This window comes from Python bivittatus, unplaced genomic scaffold, assembly GCF_059951505.1.
Source record: "Python bivittatus isolate LINGU-HERP-01145 unplaced genomic scaffold, Pbiv_v1 ctg000330_np1212, whole genome shotgun sequence".
Taxonomy (NCBI): Eukaryota; Metazoa; Chordata; class Lepidosauria; order Squamata; family Pythonidae; genus Python; species Python bivittatus.
In genome coordinates, this window is record NW_028277058.1 from 50,951,961 (window position 1) to 50,978,729 (window position 26,769).

Below are 26,769 nucleotides of genomic sequence, written 5' to 3' on the forward strand. Positions count from 1 at the left end.
TAATATTTATAGAATTAAGGGCTGGTGATTAAGCATCTTTTAAACTATATGGCAGCCATTCAGTATCTTTTTAAGGATTAGAAACCCAAGTGACTTTGAGCAAGGAGTTTAGTAACAAGGGCTTCAGGTTTTTTGCAGCTACAAATCCCAAAATTGTGCTGAGGAATGCAAGATTCTTCTGAGGTTCTGTCAAACATCAACCTTTTAAAATTATGTTATCACTCCTTTATTTACAATTGCATGTACGTTGCTTACTCAAGCAACTCTAGTTGGCTTACAAGAGTATATTAAAGATACCCATAAAATCCAAATGTTAAACTTTTTTTAAAAAAAATCCTTAAAATCTGGTGCTGTGGCTTCCAAACTCAAAAAATTTTCAACTGCTTCTTGAAGGATAAAGTGGTGGAGGTCAGACTAAACCTAGAGAATAAACTGTCCCACAGTGAGTAGCCCACCACTGAGAATGACATTTTTGGGGTTCCTACCCCTATGATCTCTCTAGGGGCAGGTACCCATAACATCCCCTTCCAGCCAGAGTAGGGTGGGCAAATTCTACCTGAAAAAGTCCAGTAACAAGGTAGGAAAATATGTACTAATTAAACTAAAAGAAGCACCATCTTTTAATCACTGAAATGTGCAGGCTGGTGCAGGTCCTGATCGTCCCACTCTTAACTGCTGGCATTTATCTGGTGATTAAAATGGCATGAAGGTAGTATTTAAATGCCAGAGATACGCCCAAAACAAAAAAATGTGGTTTGTTTTCAACCCAAAACAATTATATTTCCTCTCAAAATGTGTGCTAATGGATCTAGGTTGGCTGTGGTTTGGCAGAACCAAAACCTGGAATACTTTGGCAGTTGCTTTTGATTTATTGGCTGTTTTGACTGTTGCTTTCCATTTATTTTGGCTTTTGCTTTCAGTTTACTACTTTTGAAATAGAAATTACTAATTTAAAAATGCTTTGCTAAATGTCCTTATAATTCAATGTAATGTGTGGATATATGATCCTTGATTCCTCTAATACAAATTAGCTAAGGTCCTAAGATGAACAGGCATTTAGAGAATGAAAACAGTATTACTTACATCTTCTGACTGACTTGTTTTCCTCCTCTTTCCTGAACCATCCAGGTCTTTTTCCTTTTTATCCTAAGCAGAGGAGAGAAAACTCTGAGTCCCCATTGTCCCCATATCAAACTTCACATTTTGATAAAGCTACTATTCCCTGTTTTTCTTACCTTAAAACAACTTGTTGACCTTTTTCTGGAGTGAGCCAGTGTGTTTGCAACTTTTTAGTTTAGCCTATTCAATGGTCCACTACCATCTCAGTTGCAGAAACTGAGCCAGTGTGCCCCCCTTTGATCTAGTCATCCACGCAACAAGCTTTCAGAGCTGATGCCAGCCACATCTTGGGAATTACACTGTCTCTGAAAAACATTCATGCCTACGGTATCATATGATTTAACTGTATTTTGATACTGTCTTTTGATATTATTACATTTGTATTAATAGATTCAGGCTGGCTGTAGTTCAGCAGAACACAGGTGTTTCAGTCTGAATACAGATCAAACTTCTATTTCCGTTCAAACAAGGGCCACCAGGAACTTACTGTTTCGTGTATAAGCATATAGCACACGTTTGCAAGGCTACTTTTTCTTGCTTTTCAGAGATCACCAATTATCTATATGAAACATATCTTTTACATTTATTCTACCTCCACTACATTAGAAACCTGCCTTCTATAGAAGAACTGTATACTGTGAGGGTCAAAAGGAGGGCAGAGAGGATATTTGCAGACTCTTCCCATCCTGGATATAAACTGTTTCAACTTCTTCCTTCAGGACGGCGCTACAGAGCACCACATGTTAAAACATCTAGATATCGGAATAGTTTTTTCCCTTGTGCCATTGCTGTGTTAAACACTACATGACTCAATATGTGCCGGACAGTGGCTTCTCCCTTTGAAAAAGTTATTTTATTGTGTAGTGTTATTGTTTATTATTTTTCTGTTGCTATCCAAATGCACTGTTGATCTTGCTGTTCGTCACTGAAGACAAATTCCTTGTATATATTTTATACTTGGTCATTAAAGTATTTTGTATTGTATTTGTATCATTAGCAAAGTAATCAAGCAAATAATGGCAACCTTTCTAGAGCAAAACAGATAAAATGAATATTTACAGATATGCAGAGTCTAAAAAAGGTCAATGAATGACCATCATTCTGGGTGATAGGCACTGTCAGTACCAGCCACTCAGAGCTTCCCTTCCAAGCTACTCAATGACCCTCAAAAACCATGCAGCCTGCTTCAAAAGCTTCATATCAAAACACAGCCCTAGGAATTAAGTATAAAAACCTTGATTCTCTAGACTTCCATTCAGTGGACTTTGGATGCACTGGACAACATTTTAGTTTGGACTTCACCCTCAAATCTTGGGCAAAATCTGTTATTTCTGAAAGAGTCCAACACTGACAAAATTATGACCATTTACATCATTTGCATAATTACACAATGCAAATAATATAGATTTGGATTTAACTGATATTCCTTCCCTCCAAGTGGGCTAGTAAATCATGGTCTTACTATATCATCACTTTTTGTATATTACTCTCAATCCAGCAAGAAATGCATGCATGGAAGCTAGACCAGAATAAGTAAGAGCTCATATATAAACACTTTGTGATTTTTTATTTTGAAACAACTGTTATTACCTTTGGTGTCCGTTTCCGTGAAATGCTCTGTCCCAACTTGCTGAAGAAGGAGATTGGAGATTTGGTGTTAGCAATTAAAGCAGCTTTTTCTTCTGCATTCAGTTCCAGATTATCTGTGAGAAGAAATAAAATATCAACAGAGATATAACAAAACAGGGACTCGCCTAAAAATGTCCATTTTGGGACTTGGATTTGGCTCTTTGCAACACAGGTGTAGGCATTTCCACTGCTTACATTCTGTTGCAAAGACCAAAACTAATCCTCCATTTAATTTTTTTTCCATTCTAGAACTTGATTTTGTGATCATTTGAGATCAGTAATAAGACAATGTTTCCCTCCCTCTGTCCCTCCCCATATCAATTAACAAAATAAGTCATGCAGAGATGAGAGCACCAGGGATGCTTAACATGGATTAGGTGTTATCTTTCTGTGGTCAACTTATTTTCATATCTTTACTGCAAAATTACTTCAGCTTTTGCAACACAACTACATTTTCAGATATTATTGCTACTATCCTTTTGGCTGAAATGGTAACATCAGATACAGAATGTTCTTCACTCCAACATGTTAGCTGTAGAATTGCTCTAAGAGAAAGACTTCACCTTTCTACCTCTAGAAGTTCCTACTTTTATTAAATCACATTTTTGTCTTTAATATTAAACTAACAGAACCAGCCAGAACATTTTTGCATAATTTAACAGCAATGAAAATGTATCACCAAGTTAAAGAGCTAGTCTTGATGGGAAGTCAGTGTGACTGTGGCAGTAGCAGAGAGGTCAACCTCCTTTCTATCTTATCAACTTAGAAATAATTCAGTTCAGGATGCTTCACAAAATAATGACCCATAAGGAAAGATGGGAATCCAGTTTGCTATACTGTATTCACTATCTTGATATGAGAAAAGTTTAGGCACGGAAAACATTTTCTTTCAGCATCAAAGAAAATGAATTGTTCTAGAATGGAACAAGAACAGTCAATTCCACGTTACAACTTTGAAAGATTCCAGTAGATGCGTCCTACATGTCTTACCATTGGAAGGAATAGAGTCCTTGAACATCTCATAAAACTGGGTGAGATACATAACCATGGACAGCTTGTCTGGTTCACCAACTGATGCCATATCTCTGCCAGTCATAATGGGAGAGATTCCAAGCTCCTTCTCAGCAATGTCAAATGCCAGCTGATTATTCTTCTCTACATTGTGTTCATCTAGAGAATCAAAATCTCTGGAAGGAGAAAAATATATTTTCTAAGTTATAACAAAAACCTATCTACTGTTGCTTAGGAAAATATAAACACCATCTCAATTGCCTGACTGATGCTATCATAGTTTCTTCAGATAGCCATTCATAAGCAAATCTATTGCTTACATCAGGTCTGGACGAAACCGATGAATAATAGCGCACAGCGCTAGGCCACTCTTCCATGACATTGTAAGGTCTGTTATGTTCACACCAGCATATCCATCTGTCTGCCTCTGACACCAGCCCAGAAGTTTGCTAGAGCGGGCCACAGACTCTGAAATAAACATTGAGATATTTTAGTTTTTGATGTGACTATATAACTAGTATTCTCAGTCATGGGTGATCTATCTTCTGGTGGACAAAGGCCAGTTGTAATATTTGGAAGGGGACTAAGGAACATAAAGTAGCTGAGGTGCATCATACATGTGGATGAAGCTAGGGTTTGGGGAGGATTTTGAGAGTTGTCTTTCTTTTTTTAACTATGGTGTCTATTATACGGCTTAATACTACATTTTTCTTCTGTTTCCCAACTCAAAATGGCCAAGAATTGTGAGATCAATCTTCAACAAATGCTTAGGAGGGATTTCTTGGGCATTGAAAATGGAACTCAAGACTACATGAAGCCCCAGGGCCATAGGCTGTCCACCTCTGTTATAAATCAATTTAAACTAACTGCTGCCCTCTATAGATTCAAGAATTTCATGCCAATACAACTAAAGGGCATGTTAGCTGAGAAATTTGGAGGCTGTAACTCAACAATTAAGAGAGCATCACACTAGGAAAGGTTGTTCATAAACTCAGGGTTACATCTGTCACAAAATACCAATTTCCTGGTTTTAATAGTACAACAAAACCCTCTATCTCTCTGCTTTTAATGCACTTTGAGCTCTAATTGAAGTGTTTTTGTTCTCATTCCTACACATAAGACTGTAAAAATGCTAAGTGTATTTATAAGAGCCTGGAGGGTCAAAGAGATCACTAATGGCTACTACACAGCTTAAGTAAATATCCAGCCAATGTTCTCTTAATATTTAATGCACTATTTGAAAATGTAACCAGTAATGGCAACTGGCATGGAATCCAATTTTAAATTTCCAGGAAGGGAAGAAGAAAAGACAGCCACATCAAACAAATGGAATTACTTACCATTCCGTGATAACTTCGGTGTCCTAGAGTTCACCAAATTTTCTATCTCCAGATGAATATCCCTCAAGTCTCCTGTATCATATAAATGACGTACCTGCAGCAGTCCAAAAAGGGTGCATGTATCACATCAGATGTCAAAGTAACAAGAAAGCAATTACTCAGTGACAGAAGAGTGGGCAAAGTGTAGTAAGTGTCTGCAGAACAGTCACTTCCAGTATAGCATCGGAAACTCAGAAGATTAATGGCCAATCACTATTGCTTAGAATGATACTTGTACTTAATTTTAATCTGAACATTGCATATTAATGTCAAAGACTGTCCCAAACTGTTTCCATGTTTTGCCTCTATTGCACCTCCCAGGATTCACTGAGATCTCCCATCTAAGTACTAAACAGGCCCAATGATGCTTCATCTCCAAGTTTAGTTAAGGGCAGCCATTGGCTACCATCTGTTTATACATTTCATGAAAGATTAACAAAAAATCCGCCCAAATAATTCTGAAATTATTTCCCTTTCCAATATCCCTTTCTGTCTTAATTATTTGGACATGTTTATAAAATAAACAATAGCTTTTGTTACTTAATATCCATCCATGGACAGACATGAACATAACTACTCAAAGTCAAAAGTAACCCAAGACTTTTCTTTTGTGACAGGCTTTGATTTATTCTGTTCTGTTGCTGCAGCTAACAAGTTATAGTACTTCAATGCTGTACAGTGGTACCTCGGGTTACGAACGCCTCTGCTAACGAACTTTTCGGGTTACGACCAGCTCCGGCCGCAAAAATTTACCTCGGTTTGCAAACTCCGCCTCGGGGTACGAACAGGATCCGCGGCCATTTTCCGCCCGACACGTGGTCCGCAGCCATTTTCCGCCCAACACATGGTCCGCGGCCATTTTTCCGCCCCTGACACGTGGTCCGCGGCCATTTTCCGCCCCTGACACATGGTCGTAGGGAGGGGGACTCTCCCTCCAAGCAATAGCCACCTCCCTGTCCTCCACGCCAGAATGGATTAACGGTAATTACATTGAACCTTATAGGAAAATTTGTTTCGGGGTGCGACCAATTCGGGGTGCGACCAGAGTCATGGAATGGATTAAATTCGTAACCCGAGGTACCACTGTATTTATATTATTTTAATGCTGTCCTTCAACTGGGTTGCACAAGATGTCCATCATATGCCCTGGAACACCACAGAATAGAGCCTATTACCTGGCTTGGCCTTAGGAAATTGACATTGATGTTGGGGTACCGAGTGACGGGATCAATGCTGTACTGGCTGAAGTTCTTGCTGACGTTCTCCGGAGTAGTTTGAGGCAACAACCTATAAATGCTCTCTCTAGGAAAAATAGGACATTGATGCCAGCTTCAGTGATAGAAAAGACATTGACAGACATGGCTTTACCCCAAAGAGCAAAATGACTATGTTCTACTTGGTGGATGGCAATAGAGTCCTCATTATTGGGTTATCTTTTTTCCCCATCTAGAATAAATGCCTGATCTATACCCAAACAGCTTGAAGTTGGCGTTTATATTTTCAAATTAATGAAGGAGGGATCTTTCTGAGTCTTACATATTGCAAGAGACTTCTGTATTTAACTGAGTTACTTTCAAGTTATCTTTATTAGCTGGTTGGTTGGTTAATCTCCTGTTCAGAGGCAGGGATAATATAGAAGTCATTTTGATTAGGGTCTTATTTCCAGTTCTCCTGAGCTGACTGCCGGTGATGTACATACCACCAGAAATATCTTTGCCTTGCAAAGATAAGGGAAGTGGCACCTGACAAACTGCACATTACATGTAGTTTTCAAACCAGGACAGTGCCTGACCTCTTGAGAGGAGCCAAATGCAAATAGAAAATTCAGAAAAGTGAGTGAGACTAGGCTGGAGTATTTAAGGGAGTTAAAACACAGAAAGAGAGGCAGTACTAATGAGCATTATGTTGTTAACCTTCCTGTGAAATGAAAATTCAGGAGAGCAAGATGACATCCATTGAATTTGTTCTAGGTTTTTGTACTGCCATCATCTTTCCATTTTCTACACATTCTACTATCTCCACCAATGCATGAAAAGTGAAGCTAATAATGCTATTATTTAATGAAATAAAAATGCATATTGGAAAAGAATAATTTTTAATTACACTGCTGTTTTAGCCCAGACTTTTTAAAGATAGATAAATACACAATGGCCCATTTTCAAATGATCTGTTTCTATAATACTAAAAAGCCGGTGTGCTTGATGCCATTTTAGCAATACCAGTTAAACGTTATGTTTCACTTGTTTTCAACCCATCCTCGTCCATATGAATTGTGACCTTGATTATGATATCGTATAATTTTCTTGATCAATCTGTCTAGACAAATCTTCCCTGGCCCTTTTCATATATCCCAATTCCTGAGCTTGGGAGTTCACTAAAATTGCAATTTTAAGCATGCTTACTGGAAAGAAAATGTCACCAAATACAGTGAGACTTACTTCTGAGTAGGTATATATAAAGCTGTGTTTGTACCATATACTAGATTAAGCTAAAGGGGTTGAATAATTCGTGGTTCATATGTTATGGAAACCCAAGCATTGTTTTGCAAATTGCATGAAGCAAGCTATCACATTAAACTTTATATTGTTTGTTTGGGCTTAGCATGTTATATGAATATAGCGATGGCATTTTTTAACCTGAGGTTTGGCTTAAGAGTGTTGCCTCTCATAAGCATAATTGGGCAACTTTTTCTGTGCCTACCTAACTATATTCAAATAGTTCAATTTAAGCCATCTTTTATCTCATGCACAAAGAGAAAAGTGTGTTATTCCTTGCTAATCTGTTGTAACTGTATACAGAAAATGACCAGTATCTCTGGATAAACACAATGACTAGCACAGGGACAAATAGGAGGACACAGAAATGAAGTATGGAAGATGCTAATAAATGCATATACACTGCATGGTTGATGAGCCTGAAGGTGCATACTCTTACATATAGAAACATTTCAGATAAATTTCCTTCTTTCGACAAAACACACACACGCATACAGAGAGACAGGCATTTTATTACCTTTCTGCCAGGACCTCCAAAGGACTTGTTCCTAAAGACCAGCTTCGTACCATCCAGGCGGAGTCCATGGCAGCAAGGAAGCCCCTGGCTATTCCAGTTCCCATTGGCCAAAATGGCTGGAAGCAACCATAAAAAGGGTTTGGGGGGAATAAGAGAAAGGAAAACATATTCCACGGGAAACCATGGCTGAGTCACTTCCTTTGCATGCACACTGCAGAACTACTTTAAAACCCCAAGAGAGCATTTGTGGGACCAAGATCTGATGGGATCACTAGACAGCATTCAGTGTCCTGGAATAACTTTCTGAAGTCCAATATATCATTGTGAACCTCCTCGCTTAATGCTATAAAACCATGTTTTTCATACCTATGGGATATCAAGTAGAAGAAAAGTCCTTCAAGCTACTTTTAATGTGGTCTACTCCTTGTGTTTAACAAGTCAGAAATTCACTCCTTCATGTCATACCTCTTTACATAGAAATCAGAGTTACAGCAAAGCTCATTAACTCTGAAAACAACAGTAATTCTAACCTCAACTGAAATGTTCATACTGCATTTCCATTCGCCTTCAGAGATATCTATGACTCAGAACAGTACAAATGTGGCCTCAATATGTAACAATGAAATCCTCAAATATGCATATATGCTACCCATTTAATTTTTGAGGACAAAAGTGAAACTTCATTATGTAGATTAACTTAACATTATTCTGCTAAAACAAACAATATATTTCAAGGTCAAAAAAGATCCTAAAGAAGAAGCAGGGTGGCTAAGCTAGACAGGTAAGAATAGTTAAAATGATAACTTTATTCACATGTGAGTACCTAAGCTGCTGGAAACTACCTCTACATTCATTTTCAATTTTTTTCCTCAAAACCATTATTTTCCCCATTTTTTACCCTAGACTGGAAAACTCTAGTATAACTCAGTTTGCTTCCACTGCAAGTCCTTCATCAAGCGATCTACACTCTTAGAAAAAAAGTCTATGATGATACTACGAAACAGTTTATCATTTTGGCCTAAAGCAAGAATATTTTTAAAAAAGAAAATAAAGAAGAAATAGTTCAAGTAAGACATTTAGAGAACAAACCTCTAACAAACTGTCCCCCACCAGTGCCACGAGTAACTGATGGCTATTCACTTCTCGAACCATGGCTGCATTCTCTGAGGCATACATGCACGTAAAGTCAAACATTGCGACATCAGGCTGTCCATAGTGGTTGATGGCAAAGTCCAGTGATGGCAGCTGCTGGTTAGTTGAGAAGTCGGCAGCTTCTCTGGCATAGCTGAGCAGAGCCTCCTGGTCCACATTCTCTCGTGAAAGTAATAGCTCTGTGTCTGCATAGTCCTGCCAGACAAAATAAAGAAGAGCCATGAGCTATTCAATGTACTGAAGATACATTATTATTTCAATTATTGATGCTAAGTCTGCCCAAACCTATAACCTATATAGATAGAAGTTTGCTGAATGTACCTTAGTGGAAGAGAGAGTACAAAGGAGATCATACAAAATCTGACTGGATGGGCCTATTATTTGTAGCACAATGTACTGACATTTGAGGTGAATTTGGTGTTTCTCTGCAATGGCCTGCCTTCAGCATTCACATTTTCCATTGTGGGCCAGAACATTCAGTTTGATTTACACAGTATTGCATATTCATACAAAAATATCAAATACATCAATTGCTGGGGAACATAACTGGAAGTAGATTGTTGCTGCTCATTCCTTTATCTGTTTCTCAACCATTCCCTCTCCCTTCTGTTATGATTCCGTAAACAGAGCCATTATTTTGTGACACACAATAAATCTGTATGTCTCTCCAGAGTGAGAAAAATGGATGGAATTCATTGTTTGAAGCTTATGCAAGAGAAAGCCCTCCTTGTTTTGAACAAGCTGGCAACCAACATTATTGGAACGTATTACAATTCTATTATTCTGAATAAATTAAAAGGAAAAAGTTACTAAGGACAGAGGATCTCACATTCGATGTTTTAAAATAAAAAGGTGGTATCCAAATAATACCTCCTGCTGAAAGGTAAATTTCTATCAGCAGAACAAAAAGATGGGTAATTGTCCATCACCATCTGTTCTGGGAGATTTGGGGAGTGAAGGGCACAAGAGACTACAGGGGATCAAAAAGGAAGGTCCCATTACGTAAGCAAAGTTACTCATCCAGTTCTGACGTTCATTCTTTCTATGACAGTACTAGAGCAAAGACAACTGATTGCTGATTGATTATTCATTCTATTTTCCGAGACCTAGGGATAGAAGCTTATTTTGATATAAAACCAACCTCTTCATGAGTAGTCAGCATCACAAAATTAGTCTTTGCAGTTTTATACCACATGTGCTCAGGTGTACAAAGCACAAACACAGATAGGCATTAAACTGGTTGCCAGTAGAGCTCTCTATATTCTGTTTTCCTCCCAAGTATTACAGTTTTCTCCTAGAACATGCCAATTGAGTTTGTGGTTGAAATACATTTAGAACACTACAAATCACTTCCTGAGGAACAAAAAAAATTGTTCCATGGAACTCTGGAACATTCCATAACTGAAACAGGCTGATCTACCAATTCTAGAGATGGTTTACAGTGTTCTAGAAGTTAGTGTTCTTTAGAAAGAGGAAATGGCTGCATTTTGGACAAAATTAATTACAAAGCGTTGGTCAAAGTACATTCAAATCCCATTGCTGCCCAGAAGTAGAAAACCCTGGTCAATAGGCAGTTTGGGAGGCTCTAGGTTCAACTCAGAAACAAACCACTTATCTGGACATTTAGAGGGCACCCCTCCTCAAACAGTACATCATGGAACCCAGAGACCAAAACAGAGTGCTATTAAAAGTAGTTTACTCAGAACATCCAATCCAATCCCCAAACAATGAAACTAACATTATGACTCCTTGACTTTTTAAAGCAGGTCAGTGGTCTCCATCAGGGTGCAACTGAGGTTTCAATGAGCACACTTACATGTAATATGACTCCTTTGTCCAGCAAGCTCTGCTTTTTGGCAGTCATGACAAAATAGTGGGTATCATCTTTGTAGTAAACAATGTTTTCCAGATCAATGCCTAAAATGGAATCAAGAAAGATCAAGAGTGAAAGAACAGCACCATAAATGCTTGAGCACAAATCAGCAAAATGAGTCTGGATATTGCCATCAACAGTAGTGATGGGTATCAATTTAGCACATCTGTCCATTCAGTTCAAAAAATCACTTAGAACTTAGCTCACAAGGCCAGGTTTTCTATAAAATTCTTTCCACTCCCAATATTAGATGATTCATTATTATGACAATTAGTTCTTGGCTGTCCTTCAAAAGAAGGGTTTCTGAAAGCACAAATTATGAAGCACCTTGTTTTAAATGGTCAAAGCAGCATCTTCTTCCAGGCATGTGCAATTGCTTTGGAAGTTGGGCCCAGAAAACTGCTTTGCATGCTGAGAAAACTGCTTTGCATACAGACACAAATGACAACAGCTCCCAAAGCAACTGCATGAGCCTGGGAAAAGGTGTGGTTCCTTTAACTGTTTAAGAAAAGGTGTTTCCTGTGCATTCCAAATAACCCCTACCGCAGCATTTGATTTCAGAAGCCGTAATAAAGAAGACATACTGTAAAAGCCGCAGTATGTACCCATTTCTTTTAGTTCTTTCTCTCTGCATGCAAACAGTAAAGCTCACAGCATTCAAAGACCAGCAGCATCTCTAGAACAAAGGCATAATGAGATTAAAGTTGCCTCTTTTCAGCTATAAATCACTTCTACAAACCAGTTGCTTCTCGAAGATCCTGGAAGAACTTCTGGTTGAAAATGAAAGCCACGCCGCTGATCTCTTCAACCTTGGCTTCGGCTGTGGTATTCCGGTTGATGAAGTTTGCCGTGATGGCAATTGCCAGCTTTCCACGAAACTCTTTTCGACGAAATCCTATAGAACAAATGCACAATGGCAAAATGGCCCTCAGGTTTCAAATGAATTGCTTGGTCTGATGTATAGGCAGAATAACAGTAGTTCCTAAATCTGTAGTAACCTACCGTGCATTTAATTTTCTCCCCTCCAAAAGAAACTGTACTGAGTCATGTACAAAGAGCTATGCAATTTTTTTTTTTTAGGAAACAGACAAATGAAACATTACAGATAAAAATATAATCCAAACAATTCAACTCTGAGTTAAGTCACCACTTTCTGGCCTCTCTCTGCTCTGCCTGATAACAGTTCTGGAAGTTCTTAGCTGAATGTTCTTTTCCCAGCTCCGCTATCTAGGACATAAAACTGGAGAGGAACTTGATAAGGAATCTCTTGTTTGCAAATCATGTACTTGAACATAAAACTAGAGTCTACGTATCTATCATAATCTATTCTTATTAAAGTGTCTCCCTGGATAACAGGCCTTAAGAAAAACAGCATAATGCAGAGTAATGAGCAGAGGCTACAGAAATCTTGTGACTGTGATGGTCCTATTCCCATCATTCCCAGCCACCATGACAAACCTGACAAAGGTTGGACTGCAGGAGTGCTCTATATATCAACATAAACATCAGCAACTGTTACCTTCCAAAGTATTTCGCCTTCCATCCCCTCCAATTATCACATCAAACTCGTATTCTGATACAGGATGTGTTTTTGGATGGACTTGTGCGCGCCAACCTATCCCTGTGGATAAATTATATATTAACAAGGCATGTACAAAAATGGATACAGCCATATAAGTGGCTTGAGCACTCAGGCAACATTTAACTGGGCCTTTCAGTACCAGTGTGAGAAGTTAACCATCTCATTATATGTATAAGTGGAGTAGCCACATGTAGCCACTACCCTTGATGCTTTGATTATACAAGAGTAATTTCTTAGATATCATATGAAGAGCAAGTATTTCATTGTCTGCCATAAATGCCAACCCTGCTTACTCTCATTCTCCTGATCCTCAGGCGGACAGAGAAGTCCCTGAAATTCTACGTTGACATGGATCTCAACACCAAGGATTAAGGAGACCTTCAAGAGTATCAGCTGAAGCTGACGAATACCTGAGAAACAGAAGCATAGATAATAATAAAGACAATAAATTCTTCACAATTTATGCAACACTCACACATTTCATAGATCTGCCAAAGAGTTTGTCACTTAAAATGTAATCAAGGCAACAATGTGATTAAAAGCACCTGAAAATGTTGTCTACAGCAGAACTTTCAAAAGTAAGCATCTGGTTGATATCCAAATGGAACCGGCCACAGATCAGACAAAAGAGAACTATTCCAAGTTCTACTCCATTTAGTCATGACAGTCAAGAGGAAACTACTGTGTAGATCTGTCTCTTGAACAACTAAGCTGCCTATGGCACTTCAGAGTTCTCTTTCAAGTGATAACAGCTCCCAAAATAAGAGAGCATTCCATAAAGTATTGATTACATTTTATTAGCTTTTCTCGTATACAGCTGACACTACATTTTAGTCCAAAAGCATCACAATGTATCTGTCATTAACAAGAGTTGTTGTGCATGTAGTTTGCATGCGAAAGTACATACTCAGATTCACATCCCCATAAGTGAGGGATGGCTCTTTGACACTACATGGACTAATTTGGAGCCAGAATACCCAGAACCTGCATATGATCGATATAGAAAGGTTTGGATATTAGCTTCCATTGTTCCCAGCAGCTTTTGATGAATACTTGGGATCTCCAAGAAGCTGGAGAAGTCCAAGAAATTGAAGCTGAGAACTCTTTGCTTCAGGAAATCTGCTATTTCTGGAACTTCCAGTTGAGAGCCATTGCAAGCTAAACGTCCCTTTGTAGAGAGACAGCATTATGAGGAGATCAGCGCAGGATGCAGGATCCTGGCTGCCAAAATGTTCTCTGGACTAAGGAGAGGGCTAAAAGAGAAAAATAGTTACATCAGGTTGCCCTTACTCAACTTTTGCAGCCAAAAAACAACTAATGAAGCATTTGGATTTTTCCCCCCCCCAATAGACGAGATATGGGGTGGAGAGAGATTACCGTATTTTTCCGACTATAAGATGATACTTTTTTCTAAAATCCTTACCCTAAAAACTGAAGGGCATCTTATTCAAGGAAGTCAGCCGAGAATCGCGGTTGCAAAACTGCCAAACTTTGTTTCTGCAGAGAGGCTTCTTCCTATTGCTAGCCTCCAATCACGAGTGAAATAGCTTGTCTCCCAAACAGACTTCCTCCAATCACGAGCCTGATGTAACTGATGTCAGCTGATGCTGAACAAACCAATTAGAGGAAGGCTGTTTGCAGAGACAAGCTACCTGCAGTTTCACACATGCTTGAATGTAATCAGTTATGCAAAAGAGCGTGGAAATAGAGCTGCAGAGAGACGGTTTGGACCTCCTCCCACCGAGCGTATCAGGTAACTGTTAACTAATTACTAAATAAAAATGTGTTCTGCACTATCTTTAAAATATGGACCGGGGTGTTTAATTTCATCAGTCATTTATATTTCAGGTTATGTTCATGAAGATGTAACTTTTTTTAATAATCTTATGAACTGCAATACAGGTAGTCCCTAGTGTAAGAACGAGTTCCATTCCCAAGGTCTGTCCTTAAGTTGAATTTGTATGTAAGCCGGAACAGTATTATTGTATAATACTGTATAAGTAGTATTGTGTAATGAACTCGAACCATTGTGTATTTGACTCAAATCATCGTGTATTTAACTCAAATTTTGCTACAATTGGCTCTGTTCTTAACTATGGGTAGTCCCTAAACCGGGCGTTCTTAACCTGGGGACTACCTGTATTTTGAACTCACTACAGTCTCTTCAGACATCTGTGGCAGATACCACCACCTGGTGGTGTGTCCAGAACACTGCATTTTCTTTTGGAATGTTCTTTCTTAATGAATTTGTAAGGTACTGTATTATCATGATCTGGGCTTCTCTGAATTTATCTTTTCCCACACTGCATGCTTTCATTTTAAGACTTGCAAGTAAAAAGGAGATTCACCATTTTACTTTATAACTGCTTTATTTTCTTCACTTTCTGTCAGATCAATTGGGAGAGGGGGGAATCCTCTAGTCACCATACCTTTATGATATACAACCAGGAAGAGATGCTGTAGAAACTATTTCATCTTTTGCATTTTGATCTTTTAATCACCAGAAAAGCTACACAGGGTGTGAGATCTCCCCTCCACTCTCTCTTATTGGGCTTAGGGGGTAGATGCCAGGTGAGATGCTCTGGATGATGGGTGGTGGCAACAGGAAATACCCAGTTGTTACCCTAAAGCAGGGCACAGGACTAGAGAATGAGAACCCAGAGGAGTTTTAGGATAGGAGGCCTGGAACGTCCAGCCTTCTACCCTGTGGATCCCAGAATCACTACTGGGATAAAGGCATATTTTTGATTTTTTTAGAAGATTTTATTAAAGTTGGTAGTATACAAAACAACAATATTTTGTGTATCAGGTGACACTTCCAAATGTCACCTTTTAATTTACTCATTCCTTCCTCCTCAACTATGCCTTATACCTGGACTTTCACACTAGCATCTCTCTCTCTCTATCAAGTCTACCTCTTCCATGAAACCTCTGACACAACCCATCCTTTACTATGATGACATCATATAATATCCACTCCTTCCACCTGTAAGTGGGCCTTACTGATATGGTCAATGGCTCCTGCACAGAATTTGCCATAGAACTTTTTGGCACCAAGGCTTCTCAAGTCATGAATGGTAAACGGCCACAGATGCAGAACATTGTTGCGGGAGAAGGCATCACGCTTTTCTATCACCACCACCTTTGCTCCTAAAAAGGAGAGATCAATGGCTGTTCGAAGGCCACAGGGTCCAGCCCCAATAATGAGACACTAGAAAAGAAGGAAAGAAGCAGCATTATTACACAGACACACAGACTTTGTACGCACCAGAAACTAGGAAGAAGTTGAACCAGATATTGAAGAATATCTGTATCCCTGAGATAAGCTTTCTGGACTTATGGCTGCAAAACAGTGTCACTGCTTCAGTGTAAGTACTTATAATAACAACAAGGCTAGTAATTTTAAAAGCTCAGTTTAGCTATATCAAGAAACCTCAGGATTCCAGACCACAATTTCCAGTACAGCATGGTTTTGCTAAGTTAGAAAAGTTAATACTACCTGCATGTATCATCTGCTTTGCAAAAATAATGCAGCCCTACAACACGTAATCTGTTTGACATACAAGTGGATGCGACTTCAAATAAGCAGTTACTAGAATTGCTGGATTCCACTTTCAGACATCAGATATTTTGGGAGGAGTATAGCTCAGTGGCAGAGGCCACAAGTCCAACCTAGAAACTTTTCAAGTTGCAGATGTTCATGAAGATTATACCTTCCTTTACAATGGCCCTGCAGCCCCAAGGCAGACCCTCTATAAAACTTCAAATAACTTCCAAAGTGCCCCAATTAAAGCCGAACCAAACCAGGCCAAGGACAGCTGTATTACAACAGCAGGAAAGTTGCAACTTGTGGGCTAAATGAGATACCCATTTGTCCCCCACAACACTTCAGATTTCAGCAGCAAAATCACCAAATTTCAGCAGTTAGTTTACAGACCACTGGAGGTGGGAGGATGGGAGCAGCTTGCTTCTCAAAGGCATTCCACTCCCCCTTCCCTCCCAACTAAGCTAAAACAATTTGGCTCTGCTCTTTCCAGTGACAACATCTGGTTAGCCACCTGTAGCTGTCCAGAAGGTCAAATCACACCCTCCAATAGGCCAAACAGGGTCATGCAGCTGTGTAATGTGATGGAGCAAAACATGTAACTTCAGATGTCATATAGGAGTACCACTTGGGAATGATCCCTCTTGTCCAGATCGATCCTTGAAAATATGGGGGGGAACAAATCAGAGAGAGAGGTTCTAAGCGCAGTCTCTGTTGTGCTAGTCTCGGTTGCACTAGTCTTTATCTGCAGAGGAGTTTTAATTTTAGGGAAGTATTAAGCGCAACCCACATCTGCAATCAGAAGTGACAACAGCCTATTCCATTATCTCAGGACTCTCTTTCTGCTGCATATGCTGGCCACATCCTGGATGTGAAACTCAGAACCTCCTTTTTACTTTCTTACCCTCTTCTGCCTCTTGGTGTTACCGGAATAAAATAAAATTGGTGAGAGAAAAATGTTATAGAGACATTATCCAAGACAATATAGACATCTGACATATTCTAGCAAATATTTGTATAAGCAAATACCGGGGGGCCAACCGTGGTTCAATGTTACAAAGCGAATATTGTATTTACCCAAAAGGAAGATGACCCTAAATATATTTATTTATTTATTCTATTTATGATGATCCCATAGAAGGAAGACTAGACAGACAAATCAGAACAAATTAACAGCACATACAAAACTCCTGTTTTTTGCCTAGCTTCTCCATCCTAGCAACCAACTTGGGTTACCGATTTTAATCTGAAACCAGTCCTGGAGATTTTCCCACCCACCCCCAAAATGTGTCCAAATATGTAAAACTCATGTTCTTTAAAAACAAACAAGCAAAAAGCATCTGGAACAATTATAATTAATTGGCTGTAAATCAAGACACCACATTTACAAAATTAACTGATCCCTGTCTGTACAGACCATTCATTCTTGCATACTCAAAACACTGTGTCTGTATCATATGTTTCTGTGTCTGAAAGACCCTGGCCTCCACTGTTTAAGCAGAAAGAGCAAAAAAAAAAAAAAGGGGGGGGTAAGGCAAAAGGGTGTAACTGCACCCGGGCCAGAAGAGGAGAGGGGAGAACAATGGAATGGAACAGATAGAGAGAGATCTGGAAACCACAGGAAGACACCCCCTCCAGCTAATCTTCAGGCTAATCTTCAAAGGCACCATGCTTCATAGCAGTGGTGTTTACAGTCATTTCTCTCTCCTGCCCATCCCTTGGTTTTCAACAGCTTCTTCTCTTCTTATCAGTGGAATGTAAAAGTACCTCTTCATTCCCCTTTATATTCTTTGGAAGAAAACATTTGTCTTCCTATTGGGTAATCATGATCCTTGATTCACTTCATTATGGGAGACATATTTGGATATGCGTCCCTAGACTACCAGGCAGCCAGAACAGAAACCATAAGGCTGAAAGTAGGATACTGAGAGATGAAGCACAGATGGTCTCCAAAGGACACAGCGAACTGTACTCCTCTTAGGAACCTGTAGTTACTGCACATAAGGAACAGAAGCAAACACAGCTGCTGGCCATTTCTCTACTCATCGCTGGCACAGAGCAGGCCACAAGTTCAAGTGAATCATTGTTTAAATATGACTTTGTTTGACAGAACCCAGAACAGTTCCTAGAGGATTTGCTGACAGAAGTGGGAGTTTAGATCAAGGAAGTCAGCCATTTAAAAGATGGATTGAAATTTTCAAAGAGTAAGTTAAGTTTACACTATTTTATATAAAACTGGCTATTTGATTATTCAAGAGAGCCTTGTTAAGATCAGAATCCAAATAGAAAATTAAAAATAAAATAAACACTTCCCTGTCTAATATATTGCTAAACGGCCTAATACCCTCTCCCCAAAATAGTATTTTTTTTTCTGAAAACTTAAACAGTTTTTTCACTGTTTGACTGAAATGAAGTAAAACAGGTATTAGTAAGGAGCACTTATTTTAAAAAAAGAGAAATAACAGGGAACTTGCAGTACATTTAGAACAAGCCCAGAATGTAGGCAGAATAATCTACTACCTTACCATTACATTACTTTAGCCACTTCAAAAGATATATGTTGCTGAAAATGTACAGTGTGCATTATGCACCAGCTCTTAATCCTATTAATTTTATTTTTAATTTATTCTATTATTGTTTTCTACCTGGCTTTTCTTTGATGATGCTCAAGAAGGTACACAGGGAGATCTTTTCTCATTCTGTTCAAAAACCCTCTACCTGTTCAACTGAGAGACAGTGAGTAGCTCTAAATTATCTAATGATCTCCACAATTAAATGGGGCCTGACTCATTCATTGCTCTAAACCAGTGTTTCTCAATCTCAGCAACATTAGCATGCTGGCTGGAGAATTCTGGGAGATGAAGTCCACCCATTTTAAAGTTGTTGAGGTTGAGAAACACTGCTCTAAACAAACACTGAGATCTCCAACCACCGTTTTGGAAGCCAAGCAACATTTTAAGTGATAGAATAGATGCAATGGGGACAAACTACCATTCATAACAGTTGTTTCATCTATTCGTGTACATCACTTGATTGCTCAAGCAAAATCATCAGTAATCAACACTGGAAGGCAATAATGTATGAACTGATTTCAGACTGTTAATTAAACACAAATCAAGATGAGCAAATAGCACAAGCAAGCATAAGCAATCAGGATCTTTCCTTTTTAAGGATGGATTCCAAAGCTTAATTTAATCCAAGTATTAAATGAGCATTATCCCCATCTTAACTGAAACACAGCATAGCACAGCTCAAAATAGTAAACCATGGACAAATGCAACGAGCCTTATGGGAAATAGCAGCTTGTTGCTTTAGTTCATCTACATGTAACTAACTATATAGCGTACGGAAGCCATTCTTATAAGTAGGAGTTAATGAAATGTAAGCCATTGTTCCATGCTCACCTTCGTGTTGGCGCATACTTTCCCCTTCTTATAGTCTTTGTGGCAGCCTCTCTTATCCAACTTGGCCCAAAGAGCTTTTGCTTTCCAGTAACTGAGCTTGGATTTGAGCTTGTGGTAGAACATACGATAATCCTTGGGCTTCAGCTCCAAATAATCACAGAGCTCCTGAAAGGCTTTCAGAGTCCCTTTGCAGGTGGAAGCCTGGACAAATCGGTCAAAGAGGACATGGGCCTGGTTCATCTTTCCATTAATCCCCTCCTCCATGCTTCCAATTCAGCAACTGGCCCTCCTGGCAGCTGATCTGTTCCAGTCTGCCTGTCTTCTGGTCTACTATTTTGCTCATCAATAATTGCTTCGTTTATTCCACAAGCATAATTAATCTAGAGAAAGGAAGGGGGAAAAAGATTGTTAGATAGGCACAGACTTATTTATATCTATATTCACATGCTGTCACTGGCTTATATTATATAACTACTTATATTTGCTAAAGACAGGGAAGGGCCCAGAAAGGTCCATTCTGAATAATAAGACAGTATGCTCTGCCTTCTACACATCCTTAGTTACACTAAGCAGGGATTGCATGTTTTCAGCAAAATAAAGATTAGGAACTCAGTTTTTAAAAGAGGAAGACTTTTAAAATGGTGCTTTCTGAACTCTATCGATGTCAAAATCATTCTTCCATAATGAGAAAATCCAAACTGCATTATCTATGAGTTTTGTCTCTTTTGCAGAATGAAGCCTGTCTACTTCTTCCTCAAAAATGAAAGCAATACAGGTAGTCCTTAGTTTAAGAATGAGTTCCGTTCCCAAGGTCTGTCCTTAAGACGAATTTGTATGTAAGCCAGAACAATATTGTTGTATAATACTGTATAAGTAGTATTGTGTAATGAACTTGAACCTTCTGTATTTAACTCGAATTTTATAGGCTCCATTCTTAACTATGGGTCATCTGTAACCCGGGCGTTCTTAACCTGGGGACTCCCTTTAATGCAAATCCCCACAACTCCCAATGAAAAGCGTACTTCCGAAGCATACATACTTATCCTCTGCTACTTACTACACATCTTCTTTTGGTCTACCAGTATCAATTTAGAGCTGATGTGTCTCTATGATGACAATCATGACCTGAAACATCTACTTCTGAGTAGACTCTATGGCAGCGGTTCTCAAAATGCAGACTGGGGACCTCAAGATCCTTTCAGGGGGTCCGCGAAGTGAAATAAATAAATAGTTTAACATTTCTCAGTTTTCATTCCTAATACAGTAAATATCGATAGATATAACTCAAATAAAACAAAGCTCTTTGGGGCCCTCAATCATTTTTAAGAATGCAAAAGGGTCCTGAAACCAAAATATTTGAGAACCGCTGCTGTTTTCACAACTTGGGGCAGGACAAAGAAGAAAAAGGTGCAGAGAGATGCTGTCAAATCAGTGGGATTTGCATACAGCCATCTTTGATTATAAGTCACAGGAGAAGGGTGACAGCAACTGGACCTACACATACAAGAGCCCTTACCCATAAACAACAGATAACAGTACCAACATTAAGCTCTGAATGCAATGAACAGGTTCAACAAAATTGTCTCATCCTATTCAAATACACACTGAAAAGATGAGACAGTGCATATGATCAGCTTCTCGGATGGAAATGTTCAACTGCTCTTTTGCTCCTAAGCAATTTTCCTATTACACAAAAAACCCAGTACTTCAATATACCTGAAATGTTTCTATCTATATGCAAAATATTACTGTTAACTAGACAATCAGAACAATTAACCGATTATTTAAGCGGGCAGGAAGAGACAGGAATAGAAATACCTATACACACAATTTCTGATAGAGTCGCACAAGGGGGGCAAATAAAAATAAAAGTTGCCAACCCTAACCAGATTGTTCCTCTTTTTATTTATTCTTCATTGTGGGTTTTGTTTGGTTTTTATTATTACTGTTTGGTTTGGAGAGTTTTGAGCTAATTTTATAAGGGCTGTGGAGTAAATTTTTTATTATTTTTTTTTCTCACTCCTTTTCTTATTATGGAGGGTTCTATGATATTTGTTTTTTCTTTTGTGTCTTTTCTTGCAGTCAACGTTTTTATTGCACATTATTGTGTAGTAAGCTGTCGGGAATCAGAACGATTCAGGGTTTTTTTTAGTATTCTATTCACAAAAGTGGTTTTATAATTTAGTGACGTTTTAAGTATTTAAGTTTTTTAGTATTATACTACTTGTATTTATACTGCATTTTAGTTTCATCCATTTTATTTCCATCAATTGTTTAGAAAATATATAGTCTGTTAATTTGAGCTCTGTAACCGTACAGTTTGTAAAAACTATAAAAAGATAACTGAACTGAATTCAGTGGCATACAAATTTAATAAACAATCAATACTTAATAACAATGTATTACTATTTTTGGCTTGTATCTCTAGTACGAAAGTCAACAGCCACACACTGAAGCACAGTTGCTCACATTCATTTTATCACCAAACAGGCCAATCTACAGCTTCTACATCCCCAAACGAAAGTATTTTCAAATTACTAATCCCTCTAAGTTTTCACAGAAAACAGTTTCAAAGAACTGCTTAACAAGTATGGCCTTGCTAATACAACACCTTCCTTATAAACACAATTACGTGTGCCGGAAAAGTCATTTGAAGACTATAGAAATCACTGTCTGGTTCCAAGCTGATAGATACAGTATCTGACTACTCAGATTAATCACTGGAAGGAATTATTCTCTGTGGAGCACAGCTGTTGAAACCTAAAGATCTCCTTATTCAACCTTCTTCAAATAGACCGTTTTTGTTGTTCAATAAGTGGATACTCCATTCCACTCACTGTTCAGAACAGAGAAGAGTACCTAGTAGTTACAAAGAGATTTAAAACCACATCACAGGGCTGTAAGATAATGCTGGCTCGTACTATAGCTCAAGAATGCAGCTATACAGATTTAGCTCTTATATCAGTTAAGTAGAAAAGTTGGCACACTATCCATTTAACACGCTTCTAACACTACCTTCAGCACCTGTAGAAGGACAAAGAACACCCATACAAGGGAGTTACTCAACAACAACAAAAGCCTCAAGAAGGCTGCCAAAGTGAATATATCATGACACAATGGTTCCAAAAAGCATGCTGCCACCAGAACAGATTCAGTAAGCCTATACGTTGCTTAAAAATAAGGGTATTTTTACTGGAATAGAGATACTTTTACAAGTCCTTATTTTTTTTCTTTCTCCTGACAGGGAATAAGTTAAGTTAACCCTTTCCCATTTATATGCTTCTTGCCATACCAAATCTTTCAGAATGGTATATACAATCCACCTTCTCTTAAGCTCTCAGAGCAGGGAGATACAGATGCTACATTTTGTCATCTCCCCTTGTACAAGGTTCTATATGACTTCTACCCCTCCCTGGGGGAGGGGGATTCTCTACTGTATTTTCTACCACCTCTCTATTTTCTACATATTTTTGCTTATACTGACCACCAGGAGGCAGTATATGACCAGTTTCATTCTTATTGGGACTCATCAGGTGTACAGAGCCAGATTCTGAAGGTCTGAATGCCATACAAAGATCTGCCTATGTACATCTGGTAAGTCCCAAGAAAGATGAAACTGGTGCTTTATTGCCTCCTGGTGGTTCATATAAGCCAAAACACCACACAGGTTTATACACTGTAAAAATAAAGAATTTCTCCCCCATCCCCAGGCAGTGGGTAGGTAGAAGTCATGTAAAACTTCATACATGGAGACATGACATCGGTATCTTTCTGCTCTGAGAGCTTAAGGGAAGGTGGGCTTTGTATACTATTCTGATAGTTTCCATATAGCCCTTCCTGCAACATGACTAAGCAACAGAACCTGGACAGCTTCTAAAGCTAATACAACTGCATATAGTCTATCTAAAAGTGCAATGGTCCATAAGTTGCCATAGGAAAATACCAGGGCTGTCTGGTGTTTTGTTTGCTGGGCCATCATTAGAATTATATCATAATAAAGAACTCTACCCATGAAACAACCACCTCCATCCACATAGGTTTATAGCCCTCGTTAAAAAAAACCAAAACCCTAAACACCTCCACTGGTGGAGATATCTAGCTACCAAACTGACTTGTGGAATTATGTCTCTAGCATGGGGAGTGTGTGTGTGTAAATTGCATAAAAGCAGGGGATCAAAAGAGGCTCACCACTACTGTAGGAATGTGCTTTACTTGCACAGATGTATAAATAGCACTTCCATAGAAGAATGCTCAACAAGCCCAAGGTCAGAGCTAGCCTCCCCAATGTGGCCTTCTTTGGTATTAGCAAAGGTGTCCATAAGTGTATGGTCAAAAAAGTTAAGATGGTGGCCATGCTGGTACAATCAAAGCTCTGTTGCAGTTGCCGTCTTGACTTTTTACACTGTGGACACCTCTCATATCAGGATGAAAAAGGCTGCTAGAAAGAAAAAGCCTTAGCATGAAGATCCACAACCAAACCTCTAGATTTTTAATGAACTGCCACAAGTTCATTGTGGCTCACTTTTGATAACCTTTTTTTTGAACCTCCCGAGAAAAGTATTCAATGAGAATATGGCTCTTCATGTGAATATGAAATCTCGGTACTTTTGAAGAACAGTAAATAGATCTAATTATACCATTCAAAGACTAGTATGCAAGTGTACCACGTGAAAATAATACAATGTTTACAATCCTTTATAGATAGCACAAAAGGTATTATAGGGCATGAATTGATGACTGCCTGAACTGATGACTGCCTTAGTTTAGAAATAGGGTCGATAGGCCTCAAAAAAAAAAAAAAAATCACGGTTGGAGCTAAATCCTAGTTAAGAACCCACTGTTTATGAAACCACTGGATTATATCCAGCAGCATTCATGTAAGAAACCACCAGCAAAACCACCTTATGAATGTACAAGCAAAGAAGGTGCTGCCATGAGTGTGGATTAGTTCAAATATGCTGCTTAACTTTGGTCAGTGCAAATTATGATTTACAAATCAACTTCAAATTATGGTTTTATATGGGTTATGGCTAATCCTTGGAGTATTTCTTCAGACATAATGCTTAGCCATAGTTCCAGAACTATTAGAATATATACCTACCTAGAGCCACCCACATCATGATGCGATTAGTTTTTTTATACTATATTTGAGGAATATATTAAAATAGCAGAGGGTGCACTGAGCCTCCCAGTCAGAGGAACCTCCACAAACTATGGGGTTATTGTTTGTTCTGGAACAAATTCCCTTTCGACTCGCAATGCGTGCCAGTTGAAAAACCAAAGATTATATACGTTACAGAGCCAGCAATCCAATTCTACCCACTTAATATGCTTTGAAAATGAGTTACCCGTGCTGCATGGTCCCACCCACTTCCTGAAACAAGTCCTATACTAATTACATGACAGATTAGCTATTGTCTATTGTCCAGACATAAAAGTGCAGCTGTGTTCAGTAAATTCCCCAAGCACTACCTTTCCAGCCTCCACATTGTCCCTTTCCCTCTTTAAAGGCATCAAGGTATTGAGGCAATGAATTATACATGCATAAAAGAAGAAACACTGGAATGTATAAGTAAGCCTTGATGATTTATTCATACCATAATGCATCGTGTTTTTCATTTAGTATGAAGTGCAAACTCGCTTTTGTAGCAAAGGTGGGAAGCCTATGACAAGAAGGCTGCTTGAGCCCGGGGGAGGTAAAAAAAAAAGTCAATATGGCATCTGCAACTGCACAAAGCCCAACCCTTTTTGAACGTGTGTCATATATGCATATACAAAAAGGGTGAGACTTCAACTGCCTGGGTACCATCTTAACTTTCTGGATGACCCTAGCTTGAGGACTACAGAGCCATCTCTGCAAGCGCTGGGAATCTGTGGTTTTCTAGCATCATTGTGAGTCAGGAAACACATGAAAACTGTAATATAGATCTTAAAATAGTCTCAAACAAACTTTAGAAAGCTCTAACTACTTCCCCAATCTCTGGAAGACAAAAACAAAAATCTTAACCTAGCTATCTGCATAATGACCCCGCCCACTGTGGGTTTCAGACTTCTCTGAAATATGTGGCCCTCAGCTACCAAAAGGTTGCCCATCCTTGCTTTATGTTTGAACATTATTTGTAAAGCAAATCACTATGGTTTGCTCAACAGACTATGGTTTAAAGATCCTGGTTCAGCAATTGGCACTTTTTTTCCTGCGAAGTTATTCAGTAAAACCCCATATATACCAATATAAGTGCTAGAGCTGTACAAAACATTCAAAGGAGCTGTTTCAAAAAACACCTCTTTTTGAAGCATTAAAGCACCCGCATCCTTTTTGAGGTTCATGTGACAGTTCAACCGTTTTTCCTGGCTGTCTCCACATCTGGGACTCCCAGGCAAGTGAAGTGAAGTGGCTGTGCGTGCAAATATATGCAAAAGCAACCAGGGACAACCTTTAAAGCAGCCACACGTGCCATGGAAAGACGCAGCTGCATTAATGCTGCAAATAAAACTGCTTAATTGCATTGGTATGCTTTGCAAAGCTTGTTTTTCAAATTCTCTGCACAGCACCAATGGTTATCATTACAAACCCATTAACAAGCGAGCAAAAAATAACATTAGTTACCTGTTTCCACTCTTCTAGCAACTGCTGATGATCTGAGGTAATTGCTGAATTCTGGTTCTGTTTTCAGAGGCCAATAGTTATTGTTATTATTATTTAGATTTATTTGCCCTACTTCAAAAGACTCTGGACAGCTATAACAACAACAACAACAGTAATAATAATAGACTCTGGGCAATTGTTCGAAATCTTATAATCCATACTAAAGAATGTGTCTTCCCAGAAACCCTATCTGCACATACTTCCAAACCTCTTTAGTGTGTCAAGTTACACTTATGCCCATCTACTACAGATAAAACACTTTTTATATTAATAGGGACCATAAACCAAAAAACACTCAGCAATTAAGTACCAACAGAAATCTACAGACCAAATTTGAAGCTAAATTTAGCACATCAATATCCTTTGCTGCATTTTGTTTTGAGGGAGGGGGAAAAGCCTTTGGTAAACTGGATGCTAT

At 38.7% G+C, this 26,769-nt stretch overlaps 1 protein-coding gene across 17 annotated transcripts in view; it reads right to left on the reverse strand.

Moving 5' to 3' along the window:
- The window catches only part of MICAL3 (microtubule associated monooxygenase, calponin and LIM domain containing 3), a 186,859-nt gene that overhangs the window by 95,446 nt on the left and 64,644 nt on the right, over positions 1 to 26,769 (reverse strand). For all 17 annotated transcript variants that reach the window (XM_088141284.1, XM_088141286.1, XM_088141291.1 and 14 more), the window contains exons 2-15: positions 19,706 to 20,085; positions 15,761 to 15,968; positions 13,051 to 13,167; positions 12,695 to 12,796; positions 11,915 to 12,070; positions 11,119 to 11,219; positions 9,240 to 9,497; positions 8,151 to 8,266; positions 6,314 to 6,440; positions 5,100 to 5,193; positions 4,080 to 4,227; positions 3,739 to 3,935; positions 2,710 to 2,822; positions 1,084 to 1,146 (exon numbers count right to left, since the gene is read on the reverse strand). In XM_088141284.1, the coding sequence (XP_087997410.1) occupies positions 1,084 to 1,146; positions 2,710 to 2,822; positions 3,739 to 3,935; positions 4,080 to 4,227; positions 5,100 to 5,193; positions 6,314 to 6,440; positions 8,151 to 8,266; positions 9,240 to 9,497; positions 11,119 to 11,219; positions 11,915 to 12,070; positions 12,695 to 12,796; positions 13,051 to 13,167; positions 15,761 to 15,968; positions 19,706 to 19,969 (2,064 nt within the window). In that variant the 5' untranslated portion in view covers positions 19,970 to 20,085. The remainder of the gene's footprint in view (positions 1 to 1,083; positions 1,147 to 2,709; positions 2,823 to 3,738; positions 3,936 to 4,079; positions 4,228 to 5,099; positions 5,194 to 6,313; positions 6,441 to 8,150; positions 8,267 to 9,239; positions 9,498 to 11,118; positions 11,220 to 11,914; positions 12,071 to 12,694; positions 12,797 to 13,050; positions 13,168 to 15,760; positions 15,969 to 19,705; positions 20,086 to 26,769) is intronic.